The sequence below is a fragment of the Heterodontus francisci genome, chromosome 19 (assembly GCF_036365525.1).
Source record: "Heterodontus francisci isolate sHetFra1 chromosome 19, sHetFra1.hap1, whole genome shotgun sequence".
Lineage (NCBI taxonomy): Eukaryota > Metazoa > Chordata > Chondrichthyes > Heterodontiformes > Heterodontidae > Heterodontus > Heterodontus francisci.
Window position 1 is genome coordinate 55,254,070 of NC_090389.1, and position 26,186 is coordinate 55,280,255.

Here is a 26,186-nt window from a genome sequence, read left to right on the forward strand (position 1 = left end):
CATATCTTGAAACACATATAGGTGTGGATTTTGTGGTGGTAATGATGACAAATTGTTAGCTTTTGCCATCATTACTCCACTGAAACTGAATAGCAACCACGGGAGTCCGCACACACAAAATAATGCAGAAATCCAGAAGTTGCTCTTGTTCCTCTGTTTAGGGTGCGCTGTTGCACTCCCCCAGCCCCCCCAACCTCCCCGCCCAGACTGCAATCAATTAGAAATCTGAGTTGCCAAGACCTTCTGCTGTTAGCCTCATTATAAAAACCCTTGAAAACGTTACACCTTGTTTAATTAGGTATTACTGGGTTTTTAATGGCGCACTAACTTCATAATTGAGAATTGCTGAAAGTAGAGACATATTGTCGAAGCTTTTTGTCTTGCACTCATCAGGATAATATGCAAGAATAACCAATGTAAGGAAAAGAACAACTTGTACTGCGTGAGAAGAGAGTGCTGATTGGTTGGCAAATCTTGGCAGTTAACTGTCAGTCACCGTAAACTGGTGCATTCTCCATGGCAACGCTTCTACCAATCAGAGTTCACTTGCCAGCCATTCAGCACTCTCTTCTCAATCAGTATAAGTTGTTGTTTTCCCTTCCATTGATTATTCTTGTGTATTGTCCTGATGAGTGCAAGATGAAAAGCTTCAACAACATGTTTCTATTTTCAGCAATTCTCATGTTCTTTACTTCCAAACTTCATAATTAGTGCTAATCATCCTCACTGGTTCTGAAAAACTTCTTTTAGTTTGTGGAATGTCAAATTTCTCCATTATGATACAAATTCTCCATTATTAATTTTTTTTAAAGTTTATAATATTTAAGCTTTCTTGATCCAATCAGCCTTAATTTCACTGTCTGAAATATTTAAACTAAAAGTGAAGGATGAAGTGCTTTTAACTTCCTGGTTTACTGTCAGTGAGATAGACAGGTAATTGGCAGCTTACCCTGCTTGGGCTCCGTACTGCTACTGCATGCCTGGAGATCCCCTTAACTTGGCGCCAGATATAAATTGCTGTTAGGAAAGGGGAAAACCATGCCACAGAGGTCGCTAGGTCAGAGGCGAACGCTGTTGCTTCACAGCTGACCGTAAAATCTAGCCCATACTATTTTGCTGCATTTCTGTGCTCATCAATATTGAAGAACACTGTCCATTTTTGTGCTCTGCATCAGATCACTCTAATGCATAGCATTCTGTTAATTTATTTTTTCTCCAAAAATATACTTTATTCATAAAAATCTGTTTTAAAAAAAATTACATTACAAAACAGTTCCAAGTTGACATTCCAGAAAGTGCAAACATAGAAAGTAGGAGCAGGAGTAGGCTATTCAGCCCTTCGAGCCTGCTTCGCCATTCATTATGATCATCCAACTCAGTAGCCTGTTCCTGCTTTCACCCCTTACCCTTTGATCCCTTTAGACCCAAGAGCTATATCTAACTCATTCTTGAAAACATACAATGTTTCAGCCTCAACTGCTTTCTGTGGTAGTGAATTCCACAGGCTCACCACTCTCTGGGTGAAGAAATTTCTCCTCATCTCAGTCCTGAAAGGTTTACCCTGTATCTTTAGACTATGACCCCTGGTTCTGGACTCTCCCACCACTGGGAGCATCCTTCCTGCATCTACCCTGTCAAGTCCTGTTAGAATTTTATAGGTTTCTATGAGATCCCCCCTCACTCTTCTGAACTCCAGCAAATATAATCCTAACCGACTCAATCTGTCCTCCCACGTCAGTCCTACCATACCAGGAATCAGTCTGGTAAACCTTTGCTGCGCTCCCTCTACGGCAAGAACATCCTTCCTCAGATAAGGAGACCAAAACTGCACACAATATTCCAGGTGTGGCCTCACCAAGGCCCTGTATAATTGCAGCAAGACATCCCTGCTCCTGTACTCGAATCCTCTCGCTATGAAGGCCAACATACCATTTGTCTTTTTTACCACCTGTTGCACCTGCATGCTTACCTTCAGCGACTGGTGAACAAGAACACCCAGGTCTCACTGCATATTCCCCTCTCTGTTTATAGCCGTTCAGATAATCTGCCTTCCTGTTTTCGCTACCAAAGTGGATAACCTCACATTTATCCACATTATACTGCATCTGCCATGCATTAGCCCACTCACTCAACTTGTCCAAATCACCCTGAAGCCTCTCTACATCCTCCTCATAACTCACCCTCCCATCCAGAGGAAATCAGTTTTCTTCAATACAGAACGTGAGTTGCCTCACAACCCTTCCATTCCATTTTACATGAAATGTACATTTGCATTACACAGCAAAACCATATTTTGGTGCATACAGCCCGAGGGGTTTTACACAGGTTCACTATGACGAGAGGACCTTACACTGTGGTCTTTCCCCATTGAGCCTTTGCGGCATCTGCCCCAAGCTTTAGTGCGTCCCTCACCACGTATTCCTGGACCTTGGAATGTGCTAGTCTGCAACACTTTGTCGTGGACAACTTTTTGCACTGGAAGGCCAGCAAGTTTCGGGCAGACCAAAGGGTGTCTTTCACTGAGTTGATGGTCCTCCAGCAGGTCTGGGCTGATCCAGTACCACAGAGTTGAATTCAACTCAATTGGCAAGCCGTCGCTTCCGGGAGTGTTACTCGTCTCGAGGGACCTAACGGCCTTTGTCAGTCAGAGTTAGTGGTTTGTCCAGACTCTCCTGCATACCATCATCTAAGACTCCGTGATAGATGACAGGAAGGACTGGGAGGCCATCCTGCTCGTGGGCTTCACGTCGTACAGGCCAGCATAAAAGGATTTGCTGATCCTTAGTATGTCAGACTGTGATGACGTTACTGAGCCGTCCTCTTCCTTCAGGCTGCTGATCACAGAGCTCTCTCTGCGAACCTTTTGGAAGTAGAAACGCGAGTACTTCTCATCCCGCTCAACGGAGCGGATTCTGGACCAGAAGATGATCTTGGAGGCTTCCGTGGCAAAGAGCGAGGCCTGCTGGCTCTTCACCTCCTGGAGATCCTCCTTGACCCCCATCGACTGCAGCCGGAGCAGATTCTGCATTCTTTTCTGGAGTCAGGACATTTCCCTCTGTCTGTCTGTCTCTCTCTCTCTCACCTTCTGAACACCTTTGAGGATGAAGAACCTCTTGATATTTGCCTTGATTGCTTCCCACCAGTGCACTGGAGACTCAAACAGGGGTCTCACGGTTTTCCAACCTTTGTAATCCCTTTTGAGTTCTCTGGGGTCCAAGTGTTACGTTCAGCTTCCATGTCCCCTGCAAACCCGCTGGTCATCTTGTAAGTGACATTCAGCCAGTAAGAGGCAGTGTTCAGAGAAGAATACGGGCTTGACATTGGTGGAACTGACGGTGAATGCACGGGACACAATCAGGAAGTCAATCCTGGAACAGACAGACCCCTCCGGTCTTGACCAGGTATATCTACACTGTGCTCCATCTGCGAGCTGCTGAAGATGTTGTGCAGCTTAGAATCTTATACTGTTTTTCCATTAGGAATCTAGACGTAGCATCCAGTTTGCCAATGTCATTGCCAGATCATCCAGCTGCATCAATGATGCAGCTGAAGTCACCGCCTAGAAAGACCAGACTGGACGTCGCCAGCAGCAGTGGAAGCTGCTGGAGGACGGTCAGCTGCTCACTGTATTGGATCGGGGCATACACATTGATTAACCGGAGCGGAGCATCGTTGTACATTATGTCTGCTACGAGGAGGCGACCACCCACCACCTCCTTAACTTCGGAGATGGTGAAGTTGCCTCCCCACAGCTGTATACCCTTGCTAAAGGAACGGGAATCATTTCCCCCTGACCAGATCAATGGCCCGTGGGACCACCATCGTGACCATTGCCTGTAAGTGCTGAGGTGGGGTATCCCACACTCCTGCAGAAACAGTAGGTCGGCTGTGACCTTGGCAAGGTAACCCAAGGTCGAAGCACATCGCATAGTGGATTTAACGCTACATGCGTTAATGGAAGCAATCTTTATACCCTTTTAAAACTGTATGTTGATTACCACACCAGGTGTCCTTACTAATCCCAGTCCTTGGATATGTTCCTGCATACCCATAGTGTGCACAAGCTGTTACAGATGTGTTGGGCTCAGAAAACCCTTCACTCACTGGGGGGTTTGTTCTGCTGGTGTGACATTGAACGAGTGGGGTGTGTGTCTTGTAGGCAGCGAGGTTTGGACTGTTCTCTGCTGGTGCTATCTTTCCCCTCTGTTCCTCCTCTGACGTTTCTGCTCCAGGCTTCCCGAAGCTGGAGTGCGCTGGACGCTTTGCTGCTCTCGGTCTCCCAGAGCTGGGGTGCACTCGGCATCTTGCTGGGTTCAACGCTTTGGGGTTGGGGTACACTGGGCCCATCGCTGCTTCCAGTGCCACAGAGCTGGGGGGCTTGCTCTTCCAGCTCCTTTGCGTTCTGCCACTTCTTTAGCAGGTGCCGTCTTTCCAGCCCTTCCTCGTCTGGTGGGGTGCAGCTGCCATAGTCCATCTCAGACGGTACCCTCTTCTTGCCACTGGTTTGGGTGGTGACCTGTTCCTTTTTTGGGGGCTTCCTCTTTGTGGTTTTCCTTTTGACCACTTGCCACTCATCCAATTGTTCCACTGCTGCTTCCTCCTCCATTGATTCTGTGTGTTGAGAAGGAGTTTCCTGGCACAGGGTAGGTGTTGGGTCGCTGGTTGCAGCTGCCTCCCCTTTCTTCTCCTTCTCAGATGGATTTTCCTCACTGTGGGGAGAGTTGCTGCTTTCCTTCGCTGCATGAGATGCGTTTACAGTTCCTTCCTCCAGCCTTTCCTTGCACCTTGCTGCCTGTGCGTAACTCAGGTACCGCTTGGGGCAAGTCTTGTAGGGGGGCCCCATCACACAGGTTGCAGCACTTACTCTGCTTACAGTCCTTTGTGCGATGGCCTTTCTGTTTGCAGTTCTTGCAGATGACTGTGATGCAGTTGGCTGCCACAGGTCCGACAAATTCTGGACTGCCCCACGTAGTCCAAGAAGCCTCGACTTCCCCCGATAGCGAAGCTGGATGGAGGATGAATGGTGCCTCCATTGGCATCGACCTTCACAGTGACCTTGACCTGCTGCTTGCTGGTCCAAATCCCAAAGGGGTCCTTGACCTCTGCTGCTGCCGGCCACCTCGACGTACCTGGCGAGGAAGGTGAGCACATCGATGACAGGGACATGTGGGATTGTAGAGGTGGATTGTCACCAGCTGGCTCTGTTGCGACGGCAGCGTGAAGAGCGGCTCCGCCTTGAGGATTGACAGCGGCGCCTGGTTTCCCCTCTCCTTGAAGATCTTCAGGAACTTGATGCATTCTGCCACATTGTTGAACATCACATCGAAATATCCACTGCTGGAGAAATCCGGCAGGCAGAAGATGTCCACAGCTTGGAATCTACTGCATTCAATCAGGATTTTCTTAATGAAGAAGGTGCAGTTGATGGGTGCCCCTCTTCACTATCTTTCACCGCCACCCTAACGGTGTTACACACGCCCTGGCCTGGAGCTCTGGTGTTGGTTGCAGCCATTTTTTCTTGAAGCTTTCCTGGGACAGGCACCAAAGCCCCAACCAAAAGGAAAACAACAACCACGGTAGATCTCCAATCCCAAAGGGTGAAATGCCATAAAAACGGCACTGAAACCGCAGAAAAAACCCCCCACAAAAACAGCACCTGCAAGATCAAAGCCCACTGATCATGGTCTCTCCCCTGCTAATTTCCATCTCCCATCTTGGCCATTGTTTGACTTCTTTCTGTGAGGTTTTCAAACAGTGGGTAGTTGTGCTGTCGAGTTGCCACATTAGGATAGCATTGACACGTGGCTTCAGTTCCATCAATCTGGGTTAGATTTGCCCAGGAGGTGAAAAGGTTATTATAGTCCAATATTTCATCTACTTTTCATGTTTTGTATTTTTCTAAATGTTGATTCATAAGTTCCATCCTTTGAATAAGATATCAAGTCAAGAAACCTTTTTCTGCCTTTTCTGAGATTTAGGTAGATATTAAAAGATCCCTTAGCACCATTCAAAAAAAGAGCAGGGTGTTCTCCTGCTGCTGTAGCCAACATTTCTCAATCAACCAGTGCCACCAAACAAATTAACTAGTCATTAATCTTAGTTCAATTTATGGGATGCAAAATGACTACAATGTTTGCCCACATGAATTAATGTATTTCAAAGTAATTATTTCTATGCAAAGTTTTTGAGACCTTTTTGAGAGGCGTAAGTGTGAAATAAAAGTCTTTCATGTTTTCTGATATTCATATTTTATGGGAAGGGACTATTTGCAGACTATAATAATCACTTGCATTTACAATTAAGATTACTAAGTAGCCCATTTGAATTGAAATTGAAGAGTCCATATTTTGGAAAATTTTATGAATGAAATTCACAGTCAGGTAATTGTATGATTTTTAAAAAGCCCAGTCTTAAAATAACATGAGATACTATAAAGCAGTTGTTTTTTGAACCTCCCTCGTAAGGTTTTTTTTCTCTCACTCTCTATCTGTCAGGGGACCCAGGGGGTTGTATGCTCACAGACCTTCGCCAATGTAGCTCAGTAACCAGCCACTCTATCTGTCTGTGTCAGAGTAGCACAATGTGACTGGACTTCTCCCTCATACAAGAAAGTACCTTATTGGCCCAGATTTTGCAGTAGAGCCATCTGCTCACAGTTATTAAGCAGTAAATGAGACAACAGCTTCGAGCATCAGATTTGATTTGCTGCTCCAGGCATCACTACATCTGTACCTTGCCGAGGGACTCTGCATTCAAAAACATGAAGGGTGTGAAGTTGTAACACGTACCCATTGAATATTCACTAAACTTGCCAGAAAATGTTTGGGTTTGTCCAGATCAGTGTAAGTGAATTTCCAACAGCATATTAGGTACTTATTATTGCTATACAACCTCTCTCGGGCAGGAAATTTACTTTTACAAGTGTGCAGTCTCATTCATTCAGATTTTAATTATTGTTGGAGATACAAAAATGTAAAAAAAAAAATTCTCTCTTTCTGTCTCTATCTCGCCCTCTCCTAATCTCATCCATCTTTCCCTCTCTTTTGATTTCTGTACATTTCTGCTGTCCGCAAAATCTGGGCCCTTATTTCAACTTAACACATCCTTCTAATGAGAAAACAAGTTATGTTGTGGAGCACAGGCCCATACCAGCATTCGACTACACATTATTTTGGTACACTGCTGCATAGCTCTCCTTGTGGATATTTTATAATAAGAGACAGCATTTAATAAGTCTTTTGCTCAGTTCAAGATGAAGGTATTGGAACTGTCAATATTTACTCTTAATTGCTATTTTGTACTGAAGCTGCAAAATAGTTCTTTGTATTCACAATATAATTTTTTTTAGCATTTTAATAATTTGTCACAAATATTGGAGTTGTCTTACTATAACTATTGTAGCATCTTTTGTAAAAATATTGATATTGTTTTCACATTTTATGTGTTACTTTTTTTTTAGGTAATATATCCTCCTCATGCAAAGCTATCTGACAAAGAGGTTAGTATAGATAGCACTGCACACCATATTTCTGTTTATTTTGAACTGTTACTATAAGATTATGAAGTGCATTTCTTTGTTTTCCAGAAAACAAGCATTTGTTACTTGTCCTTCCCAGACTCCAATTCAGGTAATTTTAACATTGCTTTATTTATTAAATGAGCCCATGCTTGACTGAAAAGTAACGGCACTAAGTGCTATCCGTGACCTTTGAAAGTTATTCCTATTTGAATGAAAGGAAATGCAAGAGAAAATCTGCAATCAAAATAAAGAGATGACCAAAAACAACACAATTATTATTCTGGGAGATTTTAATTATCCATTTATCAATTGAAACACAAATGGAGAAAATGGAATGGAATCCTGAAAATGAGTACAGAACTCCTTCCTCAAGCAGTATGTTAGTAGGCCTATAAGGGCAGAGGCATTGCTTGTAATGTCTATGAATAATGAAATAGATCGGGTATGTGAACTAAATGTGGGTGAGTACCTCAGGAATAGTGACCAAAATATGACAAGGTTTAAGATCCAAATAGAAATGGAAAAAGTCAGTCCAGAAAACTAGAACACCAGTTTGAATTAGGGCAGATTTTAGAAATATGAGAAGCGAGCCAACTGAAGTGAGGTGGATTGAGAAATCGGCGCATACAATTGTATAGCAACAGTGGGATTTTGTTTTTTAAGACATTTCAAAGATCTAGAACAATTGAATTGCATTTAAGAAAAGAAGGAAACTATTAGTTTTTGGTTGCCAAGAATATATAGAAGTTAGAAATCAAGAAATGCTGATGAAGAGGATTAATGAGGACTACAAGAATTATGAAAAAAACTGAAAGAGAATGAGAAAATAATATTAACAGCAGGATAAGGTCTGCTAAGAGGGAGTATGGGGAAAAATATTTAAAAAAATCAATAATAAAGTATTTTGCAGCATGTCATTAAAAGTGCAGTTGTTAAAAGTGGGGTGCGCTTCCTGAGAGGAGAGGATTAGAATTGACTGGGGTATTGACTAAGTGCTTTGAAGTCATCTTTTTCTTTCTTTTGGGCCTCCTTATCTCGAGAGACAATGGATACGCGCCTGGAGGTGGTCAGTGGTTTGTGAAGCAGCGCCTGGAGTGGCTATAAAGGCCAATTCTGGAGTGACAGGCTCTTCCACAGGTGCTGCAGAGAAATTTGTTTGTTGGGGCTGTTGCACAGTTGGCTCTCCCCTTGCGCCTCTGTCTTTTTTCCTGCCAACTACTAAGTCTCTTCGACTCGCCACAATTTAGCCCTGTCTTTATGGCTGCCCGCCAGCTCTGGCGAATGCTGGCAACTGACTCCCACGACTTGTGATCAATGTCACACGATTTCATGTCGCGTTTGCAGACGTCTTTATAACGGAGACATGGACGGCAAACCTTTACTAAAGAATGATATTGGAAATGAGCTGAATACTGAAGTGGTTGAGAGTGACAGGGTGATGTGTACAAGGAAAATTTTACTTATGTTAATAAAGCTAAAGAAAGATATTGGCCCAAATTTTGTGGTTGTAATGTCAGGGAAACTGTCAGCGTTCTCTCTCATTATCCATTGAAACTGACAGCAACTTCTTACATCCGTACATGCACGGTTAAACTCAGAAATCCAAAAGGTGCTGTCCGTGATTCCCTGTTTCTGCACAGGGTAAGTTGTTGAAGATTCCCCCCCCCACCGCCCCCTGATGACAATCTTACAAATCACTAAACTGATGAAAACTTTCCCTTTTACGCTGTAATTTTGCTGTTATAAATTGTTGAGAAATATACACCTTGTTAATGAGGTGTAACTGGGTTTTTAAAGGCGTATTAAGCCATAACTACTGCTGAATCACTTCTTTGACCCAGAAAATTAATTTTATATTTGTTGTCAAATATTTCCATTGATAAAAATTTCATCGATTTTTGAATATAATTATTTCTTGAAGTTTATTTGCATATGCCCAAATCTTAATTTGCTCTCTGTAAAATTTATAAAAAGTAAATTATGATCAGTGCATTTTACTTCCTGGTTTGCTGTCTGTGAGAATTCTTCAATGTGATTGGCTGCTTACCCTGCCTGATAACATGACTCGCTGGCAATCTCTTTGATTCAAATTTATGTCTGGAAAGGTGAAATCCATACCAGAGAGATCGCTAGATCTTTGTGGGAAGCTCTCTTCGAGATCAGTGGTGAGCACCGTCACTTCGCTACTGACTGAAAAGTCAAGGGCTGAAGGAATGCGTGCTAGGATTCTGGGGAAAATATCAGAGAAAATTACAGAGACTCTCCAAATTATATTTCAGGGCTTTTGAGTGTGGATGTTTGCCAAAGATTGGAGAGTGGCCAATATAGTAGCCACTTTCTTTTAAAAAAGAGACTAAACTAAATTGTGTCATTACAGGCCAGTTAATATTGAAAATATTAGAGTCTTCAATTAATCATGAAATTACTGCATATCTAAAGAAAAATTTGTTAGAGTAGCCAGCACAGATTTCAAAAGACGCTCGTGTTTGAGAAACTTCACGGTAAGCTTTGAGGTGATAATAGACATGGTAGATGGTGAAAATGCAGTGGAAGTGTTGTACATGGACTTTAGGAAAGCCTTTGACAAGGTATCATGTGGGAGTTTGCGAGAGAAGATTGCTTCGAAGGGAGAAAACAAATAATAGGAGTGGTGGGCAATTTTTTAAAAGTAGTGGGTAGTAGTGTACCATGGGGTTCAGTTCTAGGGCACCTTCTGTTCACTGTGTGTATTAATCATTTGGATATAAACCTGCAGGATATACTGTCGCAATTTACAGATGATACCAAGATAGCAGGTCATAGTTAATTTTGCAGAAGATCGAGTGAAGCTGCAAAAGGATATCAATAAGATGGGGAATTAGGCTAAAATGAAGTTCATTGTTAATGACAGTTGGTGCATTTTGGTTTTTCAGAAAAAGTAATTGGACTGATTTAAAAGTAGACCTAGTGCTGTGTAGGAACAGTGATATCTAGGGGTACAGCTTCACAAGATATTGAAGGTAGCACCTGAGCTTGTTAAGATTGTGAATAAAGGCCATGGAACTTTAGGTTTTAGAGGTATAGCATATAACAGCCAAGCGATAATGATGAGCCGTTGTAAAACCTTAATAAGACATCAAATAAAGTTGTGTTGTGTAGTATTGGGCTCCATACTGTCACACACCTTGGAGGTGCAATGATACAACATTCATGGAGTCATAGTCATTTACAGCACAGAAGGAGGCCAGTCAGCCCATCGAGTCCATGCCAGCTGTTGGCAAAGCAATCCAGTCAGTCTCACTCCCCCGCACGATCCTCATAGGCCTGCAAGTTTATATCCTTCAAATCGCCATCCAATTTCCTTCTGAAATCATTGATTATCTCCGCTCCACCACCACCAACCCCTGCCCCCCCCCCCCCCCCCCCCCCCCACTTCACCCTTGTGGGTAGCGAGTTCCAGGTCATTATCACCCGCTGCAATAAAAAGTTCTTCCTCGCACAGAATCAAGGTGTAAAATACAACATGAGTCATACCAGACTCTCATCTTTCAAATTGGATACAAGGTAGCTATCATTGATCTGTTGAACTTTGGGAAAAGCACCAATGTGGTGTGAAGACGCATGCATGTCATGTGATATCAGGAAAATAAACAGTAGGGCTGCCATCCAGTTCAACGCATCAGTGACCTTCTTGATGCGTACATATCGAGCACAATACTTAATATTACAACGCTAAAGAGGCTCAGCTATAGGCATAAAAATTGATCCTGGTGACCTGCAGCAAGATGGTGCAGTTTATGAACATACGAGTTAGGAGCAGGAGGAGGCCGCTCAGCCCCTTGAGCCTGCTGTGTCATTCAACAAGATCATGACTGATTTGATTGTAATCTCAACTCTACATTCCCACCTACACCCAATAACCTTTCACCCCTTTGCTTATCAAGAATCTATCTGCCTCTGCCTTAAAAATATTCAAAGACTTTGCTTCCACCACCTTTTCAGGAAGAGAGTTCCAAAGACTTGCGACCCTCTGAGAGAAAATTTCTCCTCATCTCTGTCTTAAATGGGCAACCCCTTCTTTTTAAACAGTGACCCCAAGTTCGAGATTCTCCCACAAGAGGAAACATCCTTTCCACATCCACCCTGTCAAGATCCCTCAGAATCTCAGTTTTAATCAAGTTGCCTCTTAGTCTTCTAAACTCCAGCGGTTACAAGCCTAGCCTGTCCAACCTTTCCTCATAAGACAACCTGCCCATTCCAGGTATTAGTCTAGTAAACCTTCTCCGAACTGCTTTCAACGCATTTACATCCTACCTTAAATAAGGAGACCAATACTGTACACAGTACTCCAGCTGTGGTCTCACCAATGCCCTGTATAACTGAAGCATAACCTTCCTACTTTTGTATTCAATTCCCCTCGCAATAAACAATAACATTCTATTAGCTTTCCTAATTCTGTATTGTACCTGCATACTAACCTTTTGCAATTCATGCACTAGGACACCCAGATCCCTTTGCATCACAAAGCTCTGCAATCTCTCACCATTTAGATAATATGCTTTTGTTTTTACTTTCCCTGCCAAAGTGGACAATTTTATATTTTCCCACATTATACTCCATTTGCCAGATCTTTGTCCACTCACTTAACCTATCTATATCCCTTTGTAGCCTCCTCATGTCCTCTTCACAAGTTACTTTCCTACCTATCTTTGTGTCATCAGCAAATTTAGTAACCATATCTTCGGTTCCTTCATCCAAGTCATTTTATAAATTGTAAAAGGTTGAGGTACAGCACTGATCCCTGTGGCACATCACTCATTACATCTTGCCAACCAGAAAATGACCCATTTATATCTACTCTCTGTTTCCTGTTAGCTAGCTAATCTTCTTTCCATGCCAAAATGTTACCCCCTACACCATGAGCTTTTATGTTCCGCAATAACCTTTGATGTGGCACCTTTTCAAATGCCTTCTGGAAATCTAAGTACAATACATCCGCCTGTTCCTCTTTATCCACAGCACATGTAACTTCTTCAAAGAACTCCAATAAATTGGTTAAACATGATTTCCCTTTCACAAAACCATGTTGACTCGGCCTGATTACCTTGAATTTTTCTAAGTGCCCTGCTATAACGTCTTTAATAATAGCTTCTAACATTTTCCCTATGACAAATTTTAAGCTAACTGGCCTGTAGTTTCCTGCTTTTTGTCTCCCTGCTTTTTTGAATAAAGGAGTTACATTCGCTATTTTCGAATCTAATGGAACCTTCCCCGAATCTAGGGAATTTTGGAAAATTAAAACCAACACATCAACTCTCTCACTAGCCACTTCTTTTAAGACCCTAGGATGAAGTCCATCAGGACCCGGGGACTTGTCAGCCTGCAGCTCCAACAATTTGCTCAGTACCACTTCCCCAGTGATTGTAATTTTCTTGAATTCCTCTCTCCCTTCCATTTTCTGATTTACAGCGAATTCTGGGATGTTACTTGTATCCTCTATAGTGAAGACCGATGCAATATACCTGTTCAATTCATCTGCCATCTCCTTATTTTCCCTTCTTAATTCCCCAGACTCACTTTCTATAGGGCCAACGCTCACTTTGTTAACTTTTCTTTTTTAAATAACTATAGAAACTCTTACTATCTGTCTTTATATTTCTGGCCATCTTTCTCTTGTACTCTAATTTTTCCCTCCTTATCAATCTTTTAGTCATTCTTTGCTGCTTTTTATATTCTGTCCAATTTTCTGACCTGCCACCCATCTTTGTGCAATTGTCTGCTTTTTCTTTCAGTTTGATACAATCTTTAACTTTTTTAGCTAACCACGGATGGTGGGTCCTCACCTTGGAATTTTTCTTTCTTCTTGTAATGTATCTATTCTGTGTATTCTGAAATATCCCCTTAAATGTCTGCCACTGCATTTCTACTCACCTATCCCTTAACCTACTTTGCCAGTTCACTTTTGCAAGCTCTGCTTACTTGCCCTCAAAGTTGTCCTTATTTAAGTTTAAAATACTCATCTTGGACCCACTGTTCTTTCCCTCAAACTGAACATAAAATTCCATCATATGATCGCTGCTGCCTAGGGGCGCCTTCACTATGAGGCCATGAATTAATCCTATCTCGTTGCACAATACCAGGTCTAGTATAGCCTGCTCTCTGGCTGGCTCCAGAATGTGCTGTTCTAAGATACTATCCCGAAAACATGCTATGAACTCCTCATCTAGGCTCCCTTCGCCCATCTGATTTTTTCCAGTCTAAATGTAGATTAATATCCCCCATGATTTTCTCTGTACCTTTCTGACAAGCATCCAGTATATCTTCCTTTTATACCCTGTCCTACCGTGAGGTTACTGTTGCCCCCACTATGTAGTTTAAAACCCTCTCTACTTCCCTGGTTATGCAGCTAGCGAGAACACTGATCCCAGCACGGTTTGGGTGTAGACTGTCCCAATGGTACAGCCTGTACTTTCCCCAGTATTGGTGCCAGTGCCCCACAAACCGGAACCCACTTATACCGTGAGTCTTTGAGCCATACAAAAATTTCTCTAATCTTATTTGCCCTACTCCAATTTGCACGTGGCTCAGGTAATAATCCCAATAATACTACTTTTGAGGTTCTGCTTCTTAATTTGGTGCCTAGCTCCTCAAACTGACTATGCAGAACCTCTTTCCTTGTCCTGCCTATGTTGTTCGTACCTGCATAGACTATGACGACTGGATCCTCCCCCTCCTAGTTCCTCTCCAGCCCTGAGCAGATATCCCAAATCCTGGCACCGGGCAGGCAACACAGACTGCTGGACTACTGCTCTTTTCTGCAGAGAACAGTGTCAATCCCCCTAACAATACTGTCCCTTAATACCACTACTTTCCTTTTTGCTCCCCCCCCCCCCCCACCCACTTCAACAGCTTCCTGCACCATGGTGCCCTGGTCAGTCTGCTAATCCACACTATAGCCCTCGCTCTTGTCCATAAAAGCTGCAAGAACCTCGAACTTGGTGCTCAGTTGCAAGGGCTGATGTTCCTCCACTCCCACCTTGTCGATCCCCTTACCTGCATGACACAGTCACAACCTCTTGTCCCTGACCACTGACCAAAACCGACAACCCTATCCTAAGGGGTGTGACTGTCTTCTGGAACACAGTGTACAGGTAACTTTCCCCCTCCCTGATGCATCGCAGTGTCTGCAGCTCGGTCTCCAACTCAATGACTTTGAGCCAAAGCTCCTCAAGACATGGACACTTACTACAGACATGGTTACCATGGATTGCTGTGGCATTCGGGAGCTCTCACGTACTGCAGCTGTGATACATCACCTGTCCTGCCATATTTATTGTGTTAATTTAATTAAATTTATTTTTTCTTCATTTATAGTTCCCCTCTTTACTGAACTCCCTCACTTACCAAACTCCCTCCTTCATACCCCATGCCCTCCAGCAGCACTCAGTGTAGACAATCTGAAACTGAACTGGAGTAGCCATATAAATACCGTAGCTACGAGCAGGTCAGAGGCTAGGAATCCTGTGGCGAATAACCATCTGTCCACCATCTACAAGGCACAAATCAGAAGTGTGATGGAATGCTGTCCACTTGCCTGGATGGGTGTAGCTCCAACAACACTCGAGAAGCTCAACACCATCCAAGACAAAGCAGCCCGCTTGATTGGCACCCCATCTACAAACATTCAGTCCCTCCACCACTGACGCACAGTGGCAGCAGTGTGTACCATCTACAAGATACACTGCAGCAACTCACCAAGGCTGCTTAGACTGCACCTTCCAAACCCGTGACCTCTACCAACTAGTAAGAGGTCTTTACTGGTGTTTTATCTTGGACAAGGCCAAAGCTAATTCTTTGAAAGTGAAGGAGGATTCACATTCAGTGAACTTCAATTGGAGGAACATCAGACGGATTGATTTAATGAAGAGACAAAGGCAGCAAATGCATGGAAACACCACCACCTGCAAGTTCCCCTCCAAGTCAGACACCATCCTGACTTGGAACTATATCGCCGTTCCTTCGCTGTCGCTGGGTCATAATCCTGGAACTCATTTCCTAACAGCACTGTTGGTGTACTTACCTCATATGGACTGCAGCGGTTCAAAAACGCAGCTTACCACCACCTTCTCAAGTGAGAACTTACTCACTGCTCTCTAATTGTAATGTTATGGAACCAGTCGGACAGGCTTTCTTAGGTTTAAACAAGAAAGATGTAAGTTTTATTAACCTTAACACTCTAACTCAGTTAAAGTTACTAAAAATATCCAACACAACCACACTAGCATGCATATGCGATAAACACACACACACAGATAGAGGAGGAGAAATATGACCATACAAATTAGGAGCAGAAGTAGGCCATTCAGCCCGTTGAGCCTGTTCTGCCCTATAATAAGATCATGGCTGATTTATTTCTGTCTGAATTCCACACTCCCATCTATCCCGATAATTTTAGATTCTTGTTGGGCAAAGGAATCAATCTACCTCCGCCTTAAAAATATTCAATGTTCCTTCTGAGGCAGAGAATTCCAAAGTCGCGCAACCCTCTGAGAGAAAAAAATTTCTCCTCTTCTCTGTCTCTGTCCTAAAAGGGCGACCCCGAATTTTCAAACAGTGTCCCCTAGTTCTGGATTCACCAGGGGGCGGCACAGTGGCGCAGTGGTTAGCACTGCAGCCTCACAGCTGCAGGGACCCGGGTTCGATTCTGGGTACTGCCTGTGTGGAGTTTGCAAGTTCTCCCTGTGTCTGCGTGGGTTTTCTCCGGGTGCTCCGGTTTCCTCCCACAAGCCAAAAGACTTGCAGGTTGGTAGGTAAATTGGCCATTATAAATTGTCACTAGTATAGGTAGGTGGTAGGGAAATATAGGGACAGGTGGGGATGTTTGGTAGGAATATGGGATTAGTGTAGGATTAGTATAAATGGGTGGTTGATGGTCGGCACAGACTCGGTGGGCCGAAGGGCCTGATTCAGTGCTGTATCTCTAATCTAATCTAATAAGTGGAAACATCCCGTCCACATTCACCCTGTCAAGACCGTTCAGGATCTTATTTACTTCAATAAGTCTCCCCTCACTCTTCTAAACTCCAGTGAAAACAAGCTCAGTCTGTCCAACCATTCCTCATAAGACAACCCGCTCATTCCAGGTATCAATCTAGTAAACCTCCTCTGAACCGTCTCCAATGCATTCACATCCTTCCTTAAATAAGGAGACCAAAACTGCACATAGTATTCGAGATGTGGTCTCACCAATGCCCTGTATAACTGAAGCATAACATCCTTACTTTTATTTTCAGTTCCTCTCTTAATAAAGGATAGCATTCAGTTAGCCTTCTTTATTACTTGCTGTACCTGCATATTCACCTTTTCTGACTCCTGCACTGAACACCTACATCCCTCTGCACCTCGGAATACTGCAGTCGTTCCCCGTTTAAGTAATACTCTGCTTTTTTTATTCTTCCTGCCAAAGTGAACAACTTCACATTTTCCCACATTATATTCCATCTGTCAGATTTTTGCCCGCTCACTCAACCCATCTATCTCGTTCTGCAACCTCCATATGTCCTCTTCACAACATACTTTCCTACCTGTCTTTGTGTCATCTGCAAATTTAGCTACCATGCCATTGCTCCCCTCATCAAAGTCATTGATATAAATTGTAAAAAGTTGAGGTCCCAGCACAGACCCCTGCCGGACTCCACTCGTCACATCCTGCAAATCAGAAAAGGACCCATTTATGCATAATCTCTGTTTTCTGCCAGCCAGCCAATCTTCTATCAATGCTAATCTGTTAACCCTTACACCACGAGCTCCTACCTTTTATGTGGCCCCTTGTCAAATGCCTTCTGGAAAGAGAGAGGGGTGCTTTCTTCTTGAAGTTCAATTGCTGTCTGCCCCAAACTTTTCTATGAGGCACAATTCAATCAATTCCCAGGTTGGCCAGCAGCTTAGTCATGTGACCAGCTCTTTGTTTGAAACAGCATCGCCTGTGAGGGTTAAAGCTGACACACTCGGTGTGGGCAGAGGAGGAGGGGTGGTGGAGTGCTGGCTCTTACACCAACAATGGCTCTCGGTATCTTTTGATCATCGCTGTTGCCCAGCCCAGTTATGCTAAGTGAATCAGGGAGCACTTCCATTGTCTCTCTATTCAACTGTCTCTCAGATTGCAAATGTGCAGCCAAGTTTTCAGCCATTCAGCTCTGTGGTCTTTGAACATAACTTGTTTAAAATGTCCAGTAAAAGTTCAAATAGTGTTCCATATTACAAAATTGATATGTTTCCATTTGTCACGTGCGGTTTCGTCACAACTAGCTACAGCTACTCTCACAGAGCTTGTACACCCCTGTTTAAAACTGTAAGAAACTTACCTTGCCTCTTAACTGAAACAGTAATTTCAGTTAATTGCTAAATGTAGCACTGTGTCACTGGCTAGTAGATGTGCAAGGACTGCAGAATTGTCTGTGTCATGTTCACCTTCGTATGCCTTCTTTACTCTTTATTCGGGATACTTTAATAGCAGATTTATCTGATGACTAGAATATTTTTCACAAAATTATTATTTTCAGAAATATGAAAAACATGACTTGGGAAAAACTCTACACAAAAGCACAGATAGGGAAGATTCCCAGACTTCCCTTCCGGGAGAGGAGCACACCTGAGGGAGGAGCAGAGTGGAGAGCAGTTAAATAAAGCCCGAGGATCACGACCTACAGCACTTGCCTTCCAGGAGAGTAGTAGACAGGGGTAGTCCTGCAGGAAGAACATGGAGCGGGGAGCAGTTAAATACAGCCCGAGGGTTGCAGCCTGTAGCAGTTACCTTCTGGGAGAGCAACGTTCCTGCAGGACGAACATGGAGTGGGGAGCAGGTAAATAAAGCCCAAGGATCGCGGCCTACAGCACTTACCTTCTGGGAAGGCAGCGGACAGGAGTCCAGGTGCGCCTGAGTTTGAAAAAAAAAGTGACCAGTGACATCACAGGAAAGCTGCAGGGTGATTGGTTGGTGAGTAACTGCTGTTACAGAGTATCTGTAAATAGCTGGGTTAGTGCACTACTGTTAGGGTGCGTGTGTAAATAGCCGGGTTATAGTGTCTCAACAACTGGCAGACGAAAAACGAGTAAAAAGTGAAGTATTAATAACAAGGGACGAGTGAGTAGCTGGTGAGTATTATCTTTTTTTTGAATAAGGTTTATTTTAACTAGTGAATTGTATTGATTATTAGTAGGATTTATCAGTACTAATAAAGTTTTATTAATAATTGGAAGGTGTTGTAGTATTGGTAAGATTTCTTTATTTTAGCAGCAGCAAAGGGTCAACTAATAAATGAAGGAATGGCAGGGGTGCTTCAACCTTGAGAGTGCACCTCCTGTGTTATGTGGGAGCACCAGGATGCTTCCCGTATCCTGAAAAGCCATTTGTGCAGGAAGTGTTGTCAATTGCAGCAGCTTGAGCTCCAGGTTTTGGAACTTCAGCGGCAGCTGGCGACACTGCGATGCATTCGTGAGGATGAGAGCTACGTGGATAGCACGTTTATAGAGGTGGTTACCACACAGCTTAAGAGTATGCAGGGAGAGGGGAAATCGGTGACTGCCAGGCAGTCAAAAAGAATTAGGCAGGTAGTGCAGGAGACCCCTGAGTGCATCTCACTCTCCAACAGGTATTCAGTTCTAAATACTAAGGAAAGTGATGCTTCACCTGGGGAGTGCAGCCAGAGCCAAGTCCATGGCACCATGGATAGTTCAACTGCTCATTAGGGTACAGGGAAGACTGGAAGAGCCATAGTGATAGATGATTCAGTAGTCCGGGGAGCAAACAGGCATTTCTGTGGCCACAGACGTGAATCCAAGGTGGTGGGTTGCCCCCTTGGTGCCAGGGTCAAGGATGCTATTGAACAGCTGCAGAGCATCCTGAAGGGGGAGGGTGAACGGCCAGCAGTCAAGGTCCACATCGGACATAAGTAGAAAGATGAATGTGGTCCTGCAGTCAGAATTTAGGGAGTTAGGTAAGAAATTAGCCAGCAGGACCTCAAAAGTAGTCATCTACAGATTACTCGCAGTGCCACGCGCACGTGAGTATTGGCAGAAATCCTCAACTCATTCAAAAGGACCCTGGATATGCACCTCAAGTGCCGTAATCTGCAAGGCTATGGACCAAATGCTGGAAGGTGGGATGAGACTGGGTGGATCGCTTGTCGGCCCATACAGACACGATGGGCCAAGTGGCCTCTTTCTGTGCCTTAAACTTTCTATGATTCTGTTCTATGATTCCACAGCCAGGCTGATGACACCCAGCTCTACATCCCCATCACCTCTTTACACTCGTCTACTGTCTCTGACCTATTGAATTTCTTGTCCAAAATCCAATCTTGATTGTACTGTAATTTCTGCGAGCTAAACACTGGAAATAGCAAAGCAATCATATTCAGCCACTGCCAAAATTGCTGTATCCTTTCCAATTACTCCATCCCCCTCAGAGTCCATTCAAATTAGGTGATTGTTTTGCTGTCCTCATTGTCCTACTTCAACCCTAATTTCTGCTTTCAATCACATAAACTCAATTAACATTCACAGAGTAACGGAGTTATAAGAAAATGGACTTTGTCTTTAAAAAATGAACCTTTATTTTAAAAAGTGAACAATGGTCTAGAATGGCCACCGACGAGAAGGGGATTAACTTTTTTGTATATTCAAATAGTCTGACAAAGGACAAATCTTCAAAGCCAAAAGGTGATGATGAAACCCAGAGAGAGAGAGAAACTGACCCAGAAGGTGAAGCTACTTGTAACTGCTGACATTCCAGAAAGCACATGCCCTGCTGGAAAAAATCAGGCATCTACATCATACAGCAGAGAGAGAGAGCTAGAAGTGGCCCACTATGTTCAACAGAATCTTCAATCAAGAGAGAAATCTACGATCATCACAGGCCTGCAACCCTCTATAACCCGTGTCTCAAGAGAATTCAACAAGTTTATCATAACCCTCCTGCCCCCACAAAAACCCACCCACCTCTGTCCCTACTCTGTTTCTTCGTATGTGTGTGAGAGAGAGTAAATGCATGAGTGAATGCAATTGTGACAATTTCTGGATAAGGCGTATTGATCAATAAACAATTGACCTAATGTTTTTAAAAACCTACAAGAAAACCTGTTGCTGTTTGTTTATTTGAATAATAAAGCACAAAGGGGCCAAACTCTTAATATAAATACACTTGCTGCAGTCAGATGGGGGAGTTGAACAGTGGGAATCACCCACGTCACACCACGTGGCCATAATAAATTGCGGGCTTGAAGCCAGGATCTGAGCCGCCAGACAATCGAGAGATTTGGAAAATGGGAGGAAATTGGGGAAAAATAAAGCAACAGGTTTTCTTATAGCCTTCTGTCTTTTCTCTATGGTGCCAGAAACAAAAGAAATGGCCACATTTAAGGCTAAGGAGTTTGTAGAGCAGGGAGAGATATCCCATGAATTAAACAAGTTAAGTGTTGAAGATTTAAAAAACTTAGCTACAGAGGTAGGAATCACTTTCAGACAAAAACAAAGAAACCTGAACTGGTGAAAAGTCTAGCCAACCATTTTAAACTAAACCTTGAACTAGAAGAAGAAAGCCTAGAATCAGAGTCTGAAAACATAATTCTCACTGGAATCTAGTTACAATTGAAAAAGGAAGAGCTGCAACTTCAAAAGGAAAAAGAAGAAAGGGAGTTTCAGCTTCGAAAAGAAAAAGAGGAAAGGGAAAAACAGTTGCAAAGGGAAGAGATGCAGTTTCAAAAGGAAAAAGAGGAAAGTGAGATACAAAGAGAGGAAGCAGCCAGAAGGTTTGAGTTAGAGACTTCAAACCCAAAATGAAAATGCTGCTAGTCACTCAAACCTTATCCTCAATTTAGAGCAAAACTTTGTCCTGGCACACTCAAGAATAGTGCCAAAATTGAATGAGGAGGAGATTGAATCATATTTTATCTCATTTGAGGAAATAGCAACCAGGTTAAAATGGCCGAAAGAATTCTGCGCTCTCTTCTTACAAAGGCGAGTACGTGGGTGAAGCTCTTTCCCTGTTATCAGAAGAAAGTTCGTCTGATTATGAACAAACTGAAACTGTAATTCTAAATGCATATCAGACGGTACTGGAAGGAAATAGACCGAAATTCCAACACACCCAGAAAAGATCCACACAGACCTTGAATTTGAAAGAATCAAACGTATGGCTTTTGATCGTTTGGTACGGTGTCTCAAGCTAGAACCCTCATATGAAAATTCGAGAAATTATTTTGCTGGAAGAGTTAAATAATATTCCAAGTAGTATAAGAGCTCTTGTAGAACAATAAAGAATTCAGTGGGTGAGAGAAGCTGCTGACATGGCAGATGACTTTGATCTCTCACACAAACCCTTTACTGAGGGAAAAGCCTTTCATGATAATTCCCAGAGGTTCAGAATGGGTTGAAAGTGGGAAATTGATGGAGTTTTAGCAACAGAGAAACAAAAGGTGAGCACACAAGAAGCCCTCCACCAGTAAGGAAAGAAAATGTAGAGGGCAGGAATCATAGAATGTGTACCATAGACCTGTGTGTTCCACTGTAGTAAAACAGGCATATCAAAGCTGACTGCTGGAAGTTAAAGGGGAAGCTTATTAATCTTGTAGCGGTGCACAAGGTTAACCAAGAAAAGTGTGCCCCGGCAGATCCGACTGAGGCCCTAGCCGTGGGAAAGAACTCCACAAAGAATACTGCCATAGATACAGGAGAAGTAGAGAAAAGTCCTGAAGGCTATCAGGGTTTCGTTTTAAAAGGAACGGTGACCCCATACCCTTCTAGTGAGGCAAGTAAACGCATTATCCTGCTTCGAGACACCAGGGCCGTTTAATCTGTTATGCTGGGTAAAGGAATGTTTTTCCCACCAGACAGCTCGCTAAAAGCGACAGTTCTGGTAAAAAGAATTAAGGTGGATACATGTCGACCCCTGTATTGGGTTCACGCAGTGCGACCAGGTTTCTGGGACAGTTACTGTAGGAATTGTCTCTAGTCTACCTATGGCCAAATAGACTTGCCACTCAAAAATGATTTGGCTGGAAGTAAGGTGGTTACAGCCCCAGTAATATTAGACGAGCCAAATGAGGCCAAAGAGACAGAGCAGATACAGAAGGAAATTCCTGCAATCTTTCCTGCCTATGCAGTCACAAGGGCCATGGCCATGCAAGCTCCCCCAGAGAGAGCTGAACCAGAAAATCAGCCTGATGACTGAGGTCTGGCTGGCTGAAACGCGACCCTCCATAATTGAAGCCTGAAAAGCAGACCCTGATTTTAAAAAAAGATAGCATAGACACCTTATTCTGAGGCAGATGCAGAGAAGCTGCCTGAGTGTTATTTAAAAATGAAATTTTAATGAGGAAATGGAGACCGCTCGCCCCAACAGTGACCCGCAGGGGAGGAATGGACACTAGTTCACCAAATTGTGGTCCTTCCTAAATATCGCAGCGACATTCTGCAAATTGCCCATGAAATCCCTATGGCGGGGCATGTGGGTATCCAAAAGACCCAAGCCCGAATTGGCCAATACTTTTACTGGCCACAAATCCACAAGGATATGGTTAAATTCTGCCAGATTATTGGGAAACCCCAACCTACCATTAAACCTGCACCACTGATCCCCATTCATACTTTCAAAGAACCTTTTCAGTACATGTTGCGACCGACCGCTCCAGTCAAGGCCCCCCTCAAAATATACGATTCTGATTGTGGTGGGAGAAACGCACTGTTAGGCAATCTGTGGAGGGACAGGATTGAATTAACATATCATTTTAAGCTTTACAAATTAAAGAAGGACCCAGCCAAATTGTAGCATCTATTAATCCCCGAATGAGGCTAACCAAAACCAGGTGTCTTTAAATCAACAGATCAACTGCTTAATTAGAAAAACTAAATTCATAAATGTTACTAAGATATAAACAATATTTAAAATAGAAAAAATTAGAGTCCTTGCAGATTTACACTCCTGCCAGGTGTGGAACAGTCCAAGATTGCTTGAAGTCCTCGCAGCCATCCGATGAGGGAAAAAAAGGTTCTTCAACAGTAAAACAGTCTGTAGTCTAACTCAAAAGTTGAAATTGATGCTTTCCTTCTCCAACGATGAATTTCAACAATTAACAAGTTGCAAACACTTTTTAATGAATCAATTTGGGGGGGGCGGCGCAGTGGTTAGCACTGCAGCCTCACCGCTCTAGGGACCCAGGTTCAATTCTGGGTACTGCTTGTGCGGAGTTTGCAAGTTCTCCCTGTGACCGCGTGGGTTTTCGCCGGGTGCTCCGGTTTCCTCCCACAGCCAAAGACTTGTAGATGGGTAAATTGGCCATTGTAAATTGCCCCTAGTGTAGATAGGTGATATGGGATTACTGCAGGGTTAGTATAAATGGGTGGTTTTAGGTCGGCACAGACTCGGTGGGACGAAGGGCCTGTTTCAGTGCTGTATCTCTTTTTAAAAAAAAAAAAAAATTGGCTTTAGAATTTTTGAGGGATAAAAGATTGTTATAGTCTAACTTCCCTTCCTTCACTTTAAATTATCAGAGATCTCTGTTTTTGGCTTGACTTTTTAGAATTTTGTGGGAGAATAATAAATAAACCGTCCAAATTCTGTTCTCTTCCTTCAGTTTAAATGGTCTGTTTCTCCCTTCAGGTTCTACCACATAGCTGTCTGTCTGTTTCTCTGAGTTAGAACAGTCTGTTTCCACTATAAGCCAGTTCAAAATTAAATTGTAACAATGTATCTCTCAATCTCTGGTCCTGAATGGCTCTATCCTGGGCAACGAGAATGCACTCTTTGACTCACAGTCTCCGAATGACTGTATCCCGGGGCAACGAGAATGCATTCTTTTACTCCGTTTTTTAGAGCTTGCTGCTTTAAAGCAGTACTGCTCCCTTTCCAGCCTTACAGGTGTACTGCATTCTTCCCGAAAAAAAATTTACAGGATCTTAACAGTAGAGTTCTAATCAATTGTGTGGGAGTCCTACCCAAAACCAAGATAGGTGATCAGTACATGTTAACTATCATGGATATGGCCACCAGATTCCCAGAAGCATACTCTTGAGGAAAATTACTACCAAAGCCGTGGTCAAGTGGTTAACCTAGTTCTTCACCAGATCTGGACTCCCCAAAGAAAGACAGTCCAATCAGGGAACCGATTTCATGTCCCGAATGTTCCAAGAGCTCATGCAAAGCCTCCTGCTGAAATCCTCAGCACATCACCCCCAATCACAAGGGGCTCTGAAACCGTATCATCAGGCCTTAAAAACTATACTTCGAACACATTGTGGTGAATACCCCTACGACTGTAACAAAGAAGTAATTTTCTTGCTGTTTGCTACCAGGAATTCACCCAATGAATCCACAGGCTTTACTCCCTTCGAATTGATTTTTGGACATGAGCTGAGAGACCCCCTAAAATTGATCAAGGAAAAGTTCCTAGAACAAAGAGAGGAAACCTTGATACTAAACAATGCGACCACGTTCCGGGAGAGACTTTACCAGGCTTGTACCTGAAACACCTCAAAACTGCCCAGGAAAAAATGAAATGGCAGGCAGAAAAGAAAGCTGCCGTCCATGAATTTAAACCAGGGGATCAAGTTGTGGTACTGCTATCCCTGCAGGGGACCTTTAAAGATACTACATTTGGGAACTGGACAGATCAGTAAATGTATACCAGGCAGTAAAAGCGATAGAGGAAGACAGCAGTAGTGGGGATGAACTGGACAAGGACAAGAGCCCTGAAAACTTTAAACTTGAACCCACTACCGCAAAATTGGAAAACACCAAAATTTTAAAGGGATTAGACACAATGCTAGTCTATCTCTCTGAACAACAGAGACAGGACCTAATCACATTATTAAAGGAGTTCGAGGAAGTCTGCAGGGACAAACCGGGTTGCACACCTTTAACAGTGCACCATGTGGAGGTAGGAGAGACTCCACTAATAAAACAGAACCCCTATAGACTGAACACAAATAAGCTAGCTTAGGTCCACCAGGAAATCCAGTACATGCTGGAAAATTATTTAATCGATCCCAGTCTGAGTAGCTGGAGCTCTCCTATAGTATTAGTTCCCAAACCTGATGGTTCAACCAGGCTCTGTATTGATTGCAGCAAAGTCAGCGCAGTTACAAAAACCGATTCATACCCAATCCGCTGTATCGAAGACTGTATAGACCACATACATCAGCAAAATAGACTTATTGAAAGGATACTGGCAAGTACCAGTGACCCAGCAGGGAAAGGAAATCTCCGCCTTTGTCATCCCTGATGGCTTATTTCAGTGCCCTTTGGTCTGTAAAATGCCCCAGCCATATTCCAAAGGTTAATGAATCAAGTGATAGCTGATCTAAATAACTGTGTTGGTTACCTCGACAACCTGGTTGTTTTCAGCAACACCTGGGAATACCATTTAAATCATTTACAAACACTCTTCAAAAGCCTAGAGAATGTTCACCTAGTGGCCAACTTCACAAAAAGCAAATTCGCCCAAGCCGCCTATTTTGGCCACATCATGGGCCAAGTTCAGGTCTTGCCAAGAACAGCAAAAGTGTAGGCCCCCGTGGCTTTCCCCATTCCAAAAACCAAGAAGGAAATCATGCTCTTCCTAGGAATGTGCTGGTTCTACCGCAAATTTATTTCCAATTTCAGCACCTTTGCTGCTCCCCTGACAGACCTGCT

The 26,186-nt window shown here is 43.3% G+C and overlaps 1 protein-coding gene across 3 annotated transcripts in view; it reads left to right on the top strand.

Annotated features, from left to right (window-relative positions):
- The window catches only part of dennd6aa (DENN/MADD domain containing 6Aa), a 148,425-nt gene that overhangs the window by 8,043 nt on the left and 114,196 nt on the right, over positions 1–26,186 (top strand). For all 3 annotated transcript variants that reach the window (XM_068051680.1, XM_068051679.1, XM_068051681.1), the window contains exons 2-3: positions 7,460–7,498; positions 7,586–7,628. In XM_068051680.1, coding sequence (XP_067907781.1) covers positions 7,460–7,498; positions 7,586–7,628 — 82 coding nt within the window. The remainder of the gene's footprint in view (positions 1–7,459; positions 7,499–7,585; positions 7,629–26,186) is intronic.